This window comes from Anabas testudineus, chromosome 3 (assembly GCF_900324465.2).
Source record: "Anabas testudineus chromosome 3, fAnaTes1.2, whole genome shotgun sequence".
Lineage (NCBI taxonomy): Eukaryota > Metazoa > Chordata > Actinopteri > Anabantiformes > Anabantidae > Anabas > Anabas testudineus.
The window spans coordinates 17,228,874-17,242,190 of NC_046612.1; the positions used below are offsets into that span (position 1 = coordinate 17,228,874).

Here is a 13,317-nt window from a genome sequence, read left to right on the forward strand (position 1 = left end):
GCTTTGCACTCCTTTAAGGCAGAACCCCAAAGGGGTTGTACCTTCCACCTGGTGAGTCTAATTCTACAGAAACAGCTGGTTCCTCTAATATTTTGTACATGGGTGTACACTCTCTCAGTATCTCCCTGGATACTTAACCCTGCACACAGAAAGGAAACTCAGATAGGTGCAGAGGAAAAATACCCTCCATTCAGACAGTCGCAGGGGTTACAACAACAGTTGACGGCTCTGCTTGACCCCAGCAGACCACCGTCCATCTGGACTAGAAAAAGCTGGAAAACGCACAAACCTGAACTAAATAGAGAAGAACATCTATTACAATTCTCATCCCCTCATCTTTCAACTTCTACTGTGCCCTTTTCGCTCTCCTCTGTCGAGGTGATTTGTCCAGGTTCCCCTTCGCCATCAAGAAACTGACTTACTACTTTATTCCAGCTGATTGAGCACTCAACTAAAGGGTCTGGCCTTCATCACCCTTCTGTTCTCTCTCTATATTTCTCTTTTCCCTCTCTTGGATCCTCTTCTTTAGGATTCCTGGCGATTTTAATTCAATTTTCCTTGCTTTCTGCCTTTTGTAGCATGTTCTAGGTGTGCTGCACAGACTAATCGGCAGGCTAATTTATGTATAGTGTTAACTGAACAATGGGAAAGAAGCTCTGCTGGAAGTCACATCGCCCCTAATCCAAGTGATATTTATATAGGGGATTCAACTAATGTTTTATTATGAATTAAGCAACAGATTTGTTCTTCATTAATCCATTCATCAAATAGATAAGGATGAAATATACTCATTGATACACATTTTAGTCTTTACAGTAAATTGTTTTAAAAGTAAGACCATCTACAACAAGATGTCGTTTTCATAAACATTAGCTAATACCTCATTCTTGTGAGGTGGTTTTGTCCATTTGTTCCTTTGTTCTGGTCTAACAGTTATGATACATGCCAAAAGGAAAATTTAAAAAAAGGTTTTGACTCACAACAGTAAGTGAAAGAAAAGACGTAGTCTTAATTTTACAAAAGTTAAATTCACAACTGCAAATAAAACCAACAGAAAATGAATTATAAATTCGGTCAAAATGCTCTGGCTCACTGCAGAGAGACAAGTTCTACTGCATCGGTCTAAATGTATGTATGAATGAATGTATGAGAGAGTGTGTGTTCTCTAATGCTGAAAATGAAAGAATCATGGCTCCCTGGTCTATAGGTTTCATTTCTGCTGCTCTAAATTAGCTCTTGTCGCGTCTCAGGATCATAAATTCCAGTCTAACCTTATATGAGAGTGCCGTCTCTCAGTCCCCCAACACTCTAACTGGATCCTGCATCCATTTGATTGCACACACACACACACACACACACAGACACCTCAAAGCGAATCATCCTTTCCACCAATACCACCAGGCAGGGAAAAGGTGGGGAAAACATAATTACCATCTAACTCCATCTCCATTACTCTTCTGGGAGTTTCTACTGCTTTTTATTGCCACTGTGATATGTCTTACAGAGGGCTGGTGGAGTGATACACCTACATTTATTTATTTTTTTATTGTTCACACACAGACGGGGATATGAGCGAAAGTAGGAACATCAAAACAAATATGACAAAACAGAACGTTTCTGTCACCTCTCTCAGGAAGTCAGACTTCCATTTGTAATTAGATATAAAAAGACAAAAACATCTGCATGTTCAAAACATTTCATTTAAAAAAAAAATTTCTACAGTGCAATATAACAAATTTCCATTCTCAGTAAATGGGAGAAAAAAAAAATCACTTAACTGGGAATTAAAAACATGACCATCTAATAAAATTGAACCGTCATCCCTGACCTGGATGCGCAAACATCCAGCAGCCAAGGTGTTACATAGACCATCATGACAGCAAAATGCTGCCGCAATTGCACTTTGAATAGTGTAAAAAAGGGCTACTGTTGCATCCATTGTGACTCAATATTCAGTTTTATTATATCTCTGTTGCTGAGAAAATATACTGGAAAATTTCAATGTAGCCAGACAAAAAAAAGCAGAATAAAATCCTTTTACATTTTTATTGGTTTCAGTTAACCAAGTGAGGTCAAATGCTTTACCGAGTGCTTTGTCAGATGTCATCTGAGTAAATTGTTTCCACTATAAAGAGATCGTATATTATTTTATTAATGTGAGAAAGGCATTGTTTGCAATTTGTGATGAGCTGATTGAATTGTGATATTTGTGCAATGTTCAATAAAATAATAATAATAAATGAAACATATAATCTACAGAGGCCTTCGGGAGCAGCGAAGAGAGTCGGTGCTTTACAATCAGCCTGGGTCAGGGAAAACCGGCTCCTCCACATCAATCTCTAATGACACATTCTAAGAGGCTAAACAGCAGCATCAATGGCCTGGACAAATCCACTGTCTCTTTAGTGTTTTGTGTAAATCACTGTGCGATTACAACAGTGTAGTCTCTGTATCTTCAGGTTATCAAAATGTAAAAAAAATCTAGTGACTTTTATCAGGAAAACTGCATTTTTCCAAAAAAATACTGAACGTTGGAATGACAAGCACTGATGGGGACAGAAAAAATGAAGTGACAAGGATTGAGCTACAACTGACAAGCGATTTCTGATTTTTCTGAGACACTAAGGTTGTATCCCAGCTTGAAAACCATCAAATCATTGTACTAATGTGCTTTCAAATGTCATTTTTCTTGTGACGTTCATCAAACTGCTGTCTCTCAACCTAGTCCATGTCTCATTCTGTATCGTTCTCTCTCCATCGTCACCAAAGAGGACAAAAAACGGCCTTGGAGAGAAGACTGAACCTTTCGCATCTACTTTTTTTATTACAACCAACTCTGTGTGTGATGCTTACAGCAGCACTGTTCAACACACATTAATAACAAATCACCTACATTTTCTCAGCCTGCAGACTGATGAAAGTCTGCCTGTGACAAGATACAAAACATACCAACTACAACAGCACATTTAAAATGTTTTTACCAACTTGAAAGTTGTAAACTTCATCACCTGAAAGAACTGCCAACTTTGCCCGATCCTTCTGTAAAATTGGCAGACAGAAGCTACAGTAATAGCATCTAAACAAAAGAGCCGTTTCCGTGAAGTTAAGGAGTATCGTTGAATTTGACCAAAATGTTGATTTATTAATTCTGCATTTTTCATTCCTGAACCAGGAGAACCCAGCTAATGTTGCTGGGTTAAAATTTATAAAATCTATTAAAATCTTCTCTGGAAATGAATTCTCATTGTTGAAGTGGTGGAGCTAATGGATGGATGGATGATGAAAATATGACCTTTATTCTCATAACTAACCATTTTCTTCAAATATTCCAAAGGTCAAAAATAATGTTTTCTTTTTTGAAAACTGGCTGTAATACTTGCAATTTTCCAAACTCTCATCTGTCCTTTGAGTTTGAGTAGCTGGTGTGCAGCTTCACACAAGCAGTCTTCAATAGGACATTGACAGGCAGGGAGCTCCTACCTTGACCAAGTCATTTTCCACTTCCATTCCCCATTTTCACCCTGGCTTAACAAGCACGTGAATACATGCATATGCACATACACACTATCTTTGACTGTCTGTGTTTATTGTGATGCCTCCACCTTCTCATCCTATTTTATACTTTCTATCCAGTCTTGCACAGTCCTAAAATTTGACAGAAAAAGTGAAGAGACTATACTGTATGCTGTGCCCAGACTGGGTATTGTCTGATGGAGGATTAATCTACCTCTAACAGCCAGTGAGAGACATTAGGTCTAACTAGCATCACACCAATTGTATTCACATATTTTACTTAAACACTTTCAACTCATGGATGTGTCTTGAATTTGCATCTGCTAGAGTCTTCCCATTGATTTTGTACGCAATCTGAGTGCTTGCAAAATTTTTCCACATTTCAGATTGACATTTAGAGTTTTTCAATAAATGAAACAACGTCTCACTAGTCTCACCAGTGGCTACTCTACAGGCAAAGACAAAAGACTTATAGATAAACAGAGAAATATAAATGTGTGAAAAAAAGCAGTATAATATATAGTCAGTGTGGTGGGTGGCACTTATTGATTTATGCATTTGGTGTGTGGGAATGTCAGTATGTGAGAAAGTGTGCGTCTTTTTCTCTCTTGTGTGTGAAACATGACTACAATAGAAGGACAGAAATACTTCAGAGTTTCTGTGAACTCTTGCCTGGAGGGTCCAGAGATGAAACACAGGCTGCTAGGACTAAAACCACACACACACATCCCAGAGCTCTCACCCACTCCATGGGGCCTGATGGAGAGGTCAAAGGTTAAGTGAGCCAGGGTGTTAAGTCAGAAGGGTTAAACTGGACACTTTAGCACAGCAGTTGCAGGGTCAGCGGAGGTGGGGTTTATGGTGAGGTCCAATAACTGGTTAAGCGTGTAACATGTCTCATGCCTCTGTCCCTTCCCCCTGCCCATTACAGACTATACATGTCAGTTGTGAATGAGAGTGAAAACGTTGCATTTCCAGCTGGGTGATGATGAATGTGTGTGGTAATCAGGCTGATACCTAGCCAGTCGTTGAACTTCTTAACCTCGGAGGGCAGACCCAGCTCAGTGAAGTCGCCCATGTGCAGCAGCACGTCACCGTAGGGCATCTGGATGCCGTCTGTACGTGAGTGTGTGTCCGAAACACACACAAACCTGGTGTGTCCCGCTGGTTTGGGAGTGTCATAAGGAATGGGATCCACCCTGAAAAGACAGACAGAGAGGGAGAGAGAGTGGTTCAGAGTGGTACTAGATGACATAAACGACCTATTAAAGATTCAGGCTGCTGGGTTATGTTGCCACTCTTATTTCTCCACCAGGTTGTTTCCCTCCTTTAAAGGCAGCTTCAATAAGACAGAAGGATTTTTTTTCTTTGTTTTGTGTTGAAGTAACTATTTTCCTACCAGTGCTACATTTTGCTCTGTCAATCATGTGACACAAGAGAATAGTCTCTGCCAAGACTATTCTGACTCTTCTTAACAAAATGCTGCCTCAACAAGTACAGTCAATTTCAAGTTACCTTTAAATACTGGTGGTATTTACATTAAATACAATATAAACATTTGAAAACTGTGACAATATGAAATACAAACTTAAACTGTGAACAAGAAAAACTAGAGTATTTCTCCACTGAACTCATTTAGTCATAAAGCCACTTAAAAAAAAAAAAACAGCTTGAGTGCAGTAGTTTACCATCAACTTTAGAAGTTGTCAACGTTTTATTTATATATATTTTTATATTTCATTTTACTGTCAGTAAAAAAAGAACTATGGTTTTATTTTGTAGTCCATATGGTCAGCCACACTAACAAAAACCTCAAAGTCAAGCGTCTTTCAACAGTGAACATGTCCACGTTTGTATAAGATGTCTGCCCTTGGTTTTATTTAGTAATTTTCTAATTTTGAGCTTTCTCTGAAAAAGGAGCTACAATTCTATGAATATGCCCTTTATCGTCTTTGTGATATTTTAAAAGATGTACTTGATACAAAAGCATATTTTTAGGAAATGTATGCTAATTTCATACCAGATAGCAGAAGGTGCATAGCTGAAAACTGTAACCTTAAAAAAGATCATTTGTTGTGGAAAATAAATTACATGGTCCACAGAATAACGCATCAAGAGCAGCAGCCGAGCAAAATGCATCTCAAAGAAAATAGGAGACATTACAACAGTGAAAAATGTGTAGTCTGGCCTGGAAAACAACCAGTACTTGGGATGATTTGTGCACACAAGGGCAATGGCTGTTTTGTGGCAACTGACTAAAGAGATGGTAAATTAAAGCATGCCATGTTCTTTCTATCCATTATCTAAAGAAAAAAAACACTTAGACCCAAGTCTGTCTGGAAAACCTTTTATTCAGCCTTTTTGTTCAATGTAAACACGCCTGTTAAAAAGGAAGAAAAACTTGTACTTTTCTCTGACTAAAAGGAGAAAAGGAAAAAAACATCTCGTCTGTAATTGAAGTCTACATTGTGCAATCCTCCAGCCCCGTGCCACTGGACCATTATTTCATTAGAAAGGATGCCACTCTATCGAAAACATCAGACACATAATCAACGCAGCAATCTCCACCCTGACAAGCACATACATACACACAGTTAACTTGCATGTGTGCACAAACATGACATGGAAACAGCCACAGAAGAAGATCAAATCAAAAGGTTTCCGAATGAAGGTGATGTCTCCAAGAGAGATAGAGAAAACGAGCACCTCGAAACAAAAGATTATTTTAATGGGAGGGAGGCAGCAATGCATTTGATAGGTCTTATTTGGGAAGCGATTTTCCCGTTTTCTTATTTCTGAGCCCTGTTGAGTAGAATATTACACGACAAAAAGCGCCTGGAATCTGTTTTGTTTTAGTTTTTGAGTTGAACAGTCTACTGCAAGGACTATGAAGACAATGGACACGTTGGCCACTGTCTGTATCCCAGCCTTCATCTGGGGTTAAACATCTGCAGTAGAGGTGGACAATATAGAAGACATCTTCTGTCATAATACACAAATGAGTGACAAATGGAAGGAGGGAGATCATAAGGGTTTTTAGAAAAAGAGTAATGACATCTCCATTGAATCCATTTTTCTTCCTAACAATGGTGGACCATGAATACCTGTAAAGGTTCCAAACACTGGGAGCAAGTAGCAGTCATGTTATTGAACGAGTAACATAACATAAGTAATGGTTTGTGTCTGTACCATAATAACAGCTGAGAAAATGCATATTTATTATTAATTCAGTACAGCAATGATTGATTCACAAGACACAGAATTAGCCAGCATGGTGATTATGAAAGTCAGACTTTATAATTCTTTTTTTTTTTCATCAAACCATCTAGCAACTGCTCATGCCTTGTCTAAAACATTCTTATACAACCAAAAATATTAACAGAGTTGATACTGCGTGTCACCACTGTAATGTCACCACGTCTGAAGCCTGTACATCAGCTGCAGACAAAAACACGACCAAAAAAAATCAAATGAAGCAACTTGGTAACAATTTCGTGAACAAAACAAACTATGCAGTACAGTTTAAAGTTGAACCTGCCTCAATTTGTGCTGTAACATAATTCTACAAAGATGCTGACCGAACACATTTGTAGAGTCAAAAAACAGGTGAATACATATCAAAATCTAGGTGCTGGTCATGGCAATGTGTGGCCAAAAAAAAAAATTTGCAACTGCGCATTATGCCCTAACTTTCTCACTTTGCTTTGAGAAAGACAAGTTTGTCACTGGTCCTGTCCCTTATTTAAAGTTGTAATCACTGCTTTAGCTGGGAGATGTCAGCTATGCTCTGAGTTCAGGGTTCTCAGTGGCCTGAGCAGGTTCAGGTCCCACATTTAAAGCAAATGAAAAAAGAGCTACAGAGATAATGATATTTACGTTTAACTGTAAGCACTAAATAAGTCTCTGTGCACACACACACACACACACACACACACACACACACACACACACACACACACACACACACCTAAGCCATTAGAGCAGCAAATACATTGCAGTGTAGCTGCTGATTAAATTTAGTGCTCTATGGTGCCTGGCTGGACGTCATGCAGCTTTACTAGACTCGACAGTTCTTGTCATGGAGGAAGGACGAACGCAGAACCTCAGAGGATGACAAAACACACACATATATATGTGCACAAGCATGCATATTAAAACAAAGCCAAGAGAAAAACAACCTCCATCTCCACCCCTTTGAGATTTAATCCACCCCGAGATTGTAAGTAAATACCAGCAGCCCCTATCAATTAGAGCAGGCCCGGGCCAAGAAACCTTCATGATGGTGCTGTTTGGTCCCACACACATGCACACACACACACACACACACACACACACACACACACACACACACAGTGAGAGAGCCTCTGTCTTTTCTGTTAACATATGACTGTATAACAAGCCAGAGGTTCATTAGTAATGTATACAGGGGTTCAGGAGTTCAGCAGTGCAGCATAGGCCTCTGATCTATTGTAAATGGAGACAGTGAAAATGAAAAAGTCTTCTGCACTCTGGCAGCAGGTAAAAGAATATTCTCCAGTGACAGACTGAACTGTGTTAGCATGAAGGTTCGTGTTAACATGTCTGGGCTTCGACGTGACATCAGAAGGAAGGAACACTGCTGAGGGAAAAAAGTGTGGGGGGGAGGGAGGGAGAAATACTAATGCGCTCGAGGAGGGCAGCAGCACACTCTCAAATCTGCCATGACATTGGAGCTGACACAAAACCGAGGTCTGTGGCGGCAGAAATATCTGCTCAGTAAAAAAAATGTCTGTGATCCTTCAGCAGAGAAGCTTTAATGCATCAACTTCCCACCTACAGCTACAACAGCACAGAGAAAATTAGCTTTTCCCAAAACCACCATCCTAGAAATTTTGAGAAAACAAAATTACAATTGTGCAAGTTTATATTTGTTGCAGTGTTTCAGTATCTACCTAAAACCAGACAATCCTGTGTGCTAACAAACTTCACAGATGACAGAGTGATCAACACTTGCATTTACTTGTATTATAACGTCAGTCTGTTCTTTTTTCCTCATTTTTTTTTTTCATTTTTCTCAGAAAATAGTATGTGTAGCTTTAACATCCGAAGTTGTAATTTATTCGCATCACATAGCAAAAACAGCAACGATTTTCATGGGAATTGAAAATTAAACACTTCATTATCGTTTTAAGATGTTATTTCTAACAGAGTCCACAGTAACAAAAAGAAACCCTGGAGCTTCCATTAATAACACACATAAATACACACACACACACACACACATACTAAATTAATACCAAAAAGATTGATTGGTTTGCTCTGAAAATGCTAGCAGAATGAAAAGTATCTAAAATAAATGCGATTGCAAAAAATACTGGAAAACTGTACTGTATTGGTTTCATGTGTCATATATAGTAGATGAGAACAACAGTGAGGAAAATAAACAGTGTGGGAGACACAGAAAGAGGGAAGGAGGAGTGCTCTCTGATGTCTGTAGGAGGATATTTCATTTGACTGAGCACACTTGGCTCCGTGGCCTTTTGGAAAAACACACAAGCAAACGGGATCAAAGTTCAGCCTGAGCTTGCTTCTTCAAACGTAACACTTAACTCTCAGCAGATAAGAAGGTCGCCGTCTGTGTCACTCCGTGACTTGTCAAGCTCTTTAAGGACAGCACATAATCACTACCTGATTGCAATATTTTTTTCATGAAAACCTCCGAAAGGCTTTCACGCTGTCCACAATAAACTGTTGCTGGTGCAGCACAGCCAAAAACGATCTGGGTTAAGAGCTCATATATTTTACTATCGGTTACATTTAAACCCAAGCACACAATAATTATTTAATGAAATCTACAATTTTATTTAGGAAAATAATAAAAGAGCAAAATCCTAAAATCCTGGAAATCCTGGAGACCATGTAATCGAGACAGCACAGTTATCCAGATGTTGTCCCTCATCTTTTCTCTCTAACACCTGTACTTATGGATTAACACATAAGTGATGCGTCTCAGTGTGCTGACGTCAGACCTGCTACATTTTTTTGGTAAGTGATTTTAAGAATAAAACGAAAAAAAAAGTAAGTTTCTCATTCAATCTGTATTTGAGAAAGATAGTTTGGAGAACTTTGCTGACTAAACCCTTTGGTTTTAGTCATTACCAGCAGACCACCCTCTGAGCTGCCCGCTTGTCTCAGACAAACACATCAATCACACTTCAGGTCTCCGTCTATTTTATACCTGCTGTCCAAAGATTAGTTTCCACCTCCTTCTCCTCTCGTCTCCCTCTTCTTTCAGTGCTAATGGATTGTTCTGCTAGTGCCTGTACACCAATGAGTCCAACACCAGGAAAACAGACACCTAAACCTCCAGAGTCAAAGGTAAACTGTAGAAGTAGACTGCCAATCAACTAATAACATGGCACCTTGCTGTCTTGCATTAAAGGAGGGCTGTTCTAATTTGTCTTCTCATCTCATCTGAATCTTCCACTACGAGAATATTTTTTACAAAGGCATGAAACTGTGTAAATGTCAAACAAACATTACTTTGTTTAAAATTTGTCGTTGCATTTCCAGGTCTTCTTCTGCTTTCTTCTAACTGAATGACGAACATAATTTACTGCCACCTGTTGGTATGAGGAGTTATTTCCTCTCAAGTGAGCACGAAATGTACATGCTAGTTAGTTATTGGCTGTAGTCTTTGTGGTGTGTTCAAATGTTACTTTTTGGTGCAGCTGATGGTGATGCGAGGCAATGTGGCCTTTATTGGTCTTTATTATTGCGTCAGTTCTTTGAGATTAGCTTAGTTCATCTTTGCCCTCAAAGGAGACGGGCAGCTTGAAACTTGTAGAATTAGCTCAACCTAACAGCAAAATGCTGTGATTTCTTTCTAAAAAAGGTTATGCATTAAGGAAGAGTTTCACCACAATGTTTCAGATTTTAGGTTTTCAGAAAACATATGAAACGTTTTGATAATAATCAACAATATCCTCCTTGCTGAGATTTACCAAGCAAAATGACCATACCTTCTATGGTTCCAGTTGCTCCATTGTGAACATATGCAGCCCGTAATTATTATTCTAAGTAAAAGAAATTCTGTTTAATTTAATAGTCAGTGCCAAATACTGTATTATGATGTGTACAATGGGTAACAAAAGGTAAAGCTAGTTTCATTGTGACTTAAATCTGTATGTGCTGGATAGACTGAAAAAACACCTGCTCTAGACAAAACAGGGGTCCAACAATCTGTACAGAAAACAGCAGCTGATAAATGACTGTAAACGGACCTCTGTACTGCATTTCCTCCTTACTGAAATTCACAACAAAGGCAGTCAGAACAATTCTGTTGTTTGTGAGTCCAATATGCTAAAAAATAAAAAGGCAACTTAAAAGATAATCACAGCTGAAGTGGAGACAGAATAGTTACTGTTCTACCACTGAGCTCACACTCTTTATCGAAAAAACATCAAAACACAATGCTGCCCATTTCCTCTGTCTATAACCTCTGCATCAGTTCCCCTCCCCCTGCTGTAGAGGCGCACGCGCACACACACACACACACGCATGCACACGCACGCACACACGCACACACACACACACACACACACACACACACACACACACACACACACACACTCTCATCCACGGTGCAATACAATTTCTCTGAGAGGAGCAGAGAGAGCGCCTCCTTATCTTCTGCATTTCAGCTGTCTGCGCTAATTCAATAAACTTCAGAGGAACAAAATGAACACAGGAATAACAGAGAGGGGGTGGTGGTGGAGGTAGTGGTGTAGGGGTGTGTGCACTAGGGAGTGGAGAAAGAGGCAAAGGTGGGACACAAGACAAGCAAACACAAAAACCCAAAAGAAACAATGGATGCAGAATGATGGAAATTCACCAAAGAGAAAAAACATGAAAAGAAGAAGTATGCTGTTAAAAACAAGCAAATGAAAATGAGACTTTAGATTTTTGTCTTAATACCACACTGGCCCCTTCACTTCACTTTATTCAGGCAGGGTGCATCCTCGTCATTGCTCCCTGTTACTTCTCTTGTAATGCCAGAATATGGCACACAAAGCGTTCTTTGGAATAGCAGCAACAGAGAACTCTTCCAGCACTGGGCTGGGAAATCAAGTGCTTCTGGAAATGCCCCTTTCATTATTGCATAGCTCTTAATTGTACTGCTGACTGTTTGACTGGCTATAAGGCTGACGGAAGGAGCACTGAGGAGATGGTCACAATGTGGCCCCAGGGGCCAAACATCATTCAGCAGACTGCTGCGACAATAAACTAGTCTGGTAATGTTGATCTGGACGGATAAATAACTAAATAAAAAATAAAGATACATTTGCTTTTCACCAGTGCATCAAGCAAAAGTCATCGCTTTTTAAACCTTTCAGCTGTCATGTTTTTAGAGGTGTTTTTAAATACATGTAGCTCTTAATTTCTTATATTCAGGTGTAAAAATCTTCTGCTTTTGAAATAATGGAAATTATATACAACTGTGTAAACATGTTCACAACAAAGTGTCTGGTCAGATTAAATTTTTGATTCAGATGCTATAGTGTTTATAAAACGTGCAATCCTATGTCTACAAACACCACAACATGATTCTGTTACTCTGATCATTAACAGGAGACATTTTTGCATGCCTGAAAAAAACAAGTGTAAAATATACTTTAAATAAATATAAATACTAAACTTCCACTAAGCCTTGGTGTGGAATAAAGAAATGACTGAATGATCTGATGAATTCTCAACAAAACACTAATCACCAGTAGAGACATACTAAACACACTGTAAACTGTATAAATGGAAGACCTGTCATGTTGAGAAGTTGCAGGCTCAGACCACTTTACATTTAGTTCAAGTCAAAGGGGAAATTACATCATCGGGAGCTAGTGCCCTGCGATGCCAGGCTCCGAGGGCTCAGGGCCCAAATCTCAAAGACATCAAAAAGGCCTCAATCTCAAAAACAGCAGATCTGTGCAATGTCAACTGTCACTTAACCCACCCCCCCACCACAATCACCTCCACCACCATCCTGTCAAGCTTCAGGTGCAGGTCAGCGGTGGAGAGGGAACTTAATCAAGGGTTCTCCTCTTACAAAAGCCCCTCCACTCTGGCCAATGAACAACATTAGGCCGACAGAGACAAAAGCCCACAAAACGGGACTGGCTCTTTGTTCTCAGCTGAGGCTTGGCTACTGCTCCAAACAAACTGCGAGGAAAATAAAAATAAATATCCGCGAGGCTGCATTATTAATCAAAAAACTTTCTGTTTTTCTCCATTGATTAATGTTCTCCAATGGTTTTATTGTGTTATATCAATCGCCTGTTAATCAGACTGAACTTGTATTTCATTGTCACTTTATTATTAACTGACACTGAATTCATGGTACTTGTTTGTTATAAATGGGAACTGGAGGAATTCATCCCTTTGGCATCATCCTTGATCATCATTATTTGGGCCAAATAATTGAAGTTGCTAGATTGCTTAACATTTGTTGTATTAATTGAGGAAATGTTGTGATAAATCTAGTAACAACACATCACTATTTTTGTTTAGAGTAGATTCTGACACTGGAGCACAAACATACAGCAGCACTGCCACTTTAATCACACAGAGAAAAATGACTGGTTGTTTTCTTTGAATCAATGAAAAATGTTAATAAAAGATGGAGATAAAAAGGTCTGGGACTAAGCTAGAACAACAAGTGTTATCATCATAATGGAGCAATCACAACTATGTGACACGAACCAACATGACGGTTGAGAAGAAGCAGAGAAAACTTACACAGAGTGCCAGTGGAAAAAAGGGAGGTTATCT

At 39.1% G+C, this 13,317-nt stretch overlaps 1 protein-coding gene across 2 annotated transcripts in view; it reads right to left on the reverse strand.

Moving 5' to 3' along the window:
• mpped2a (metallophosphoesterase domain containing 2a) overlaps window positions 1-13,317 on the reverse strand; it is a 49,040-nt gene that overhangs the window by 26,604 nt on the left and 9,119 nt on the right. For both annotated transcript variants that reach the window (XM_026378856.1, XM_026378857.1), the window contains exon 3: window positions 4,531-4,712. In XM_026378856.1, coding sequence (XP_026234641.1) covers window positions 4,531-4,712 — 182 coding nt within the window. The remainder of the gene's footprint in view (window positions 1-4,530; window positions 4,713-13,317) is intronic.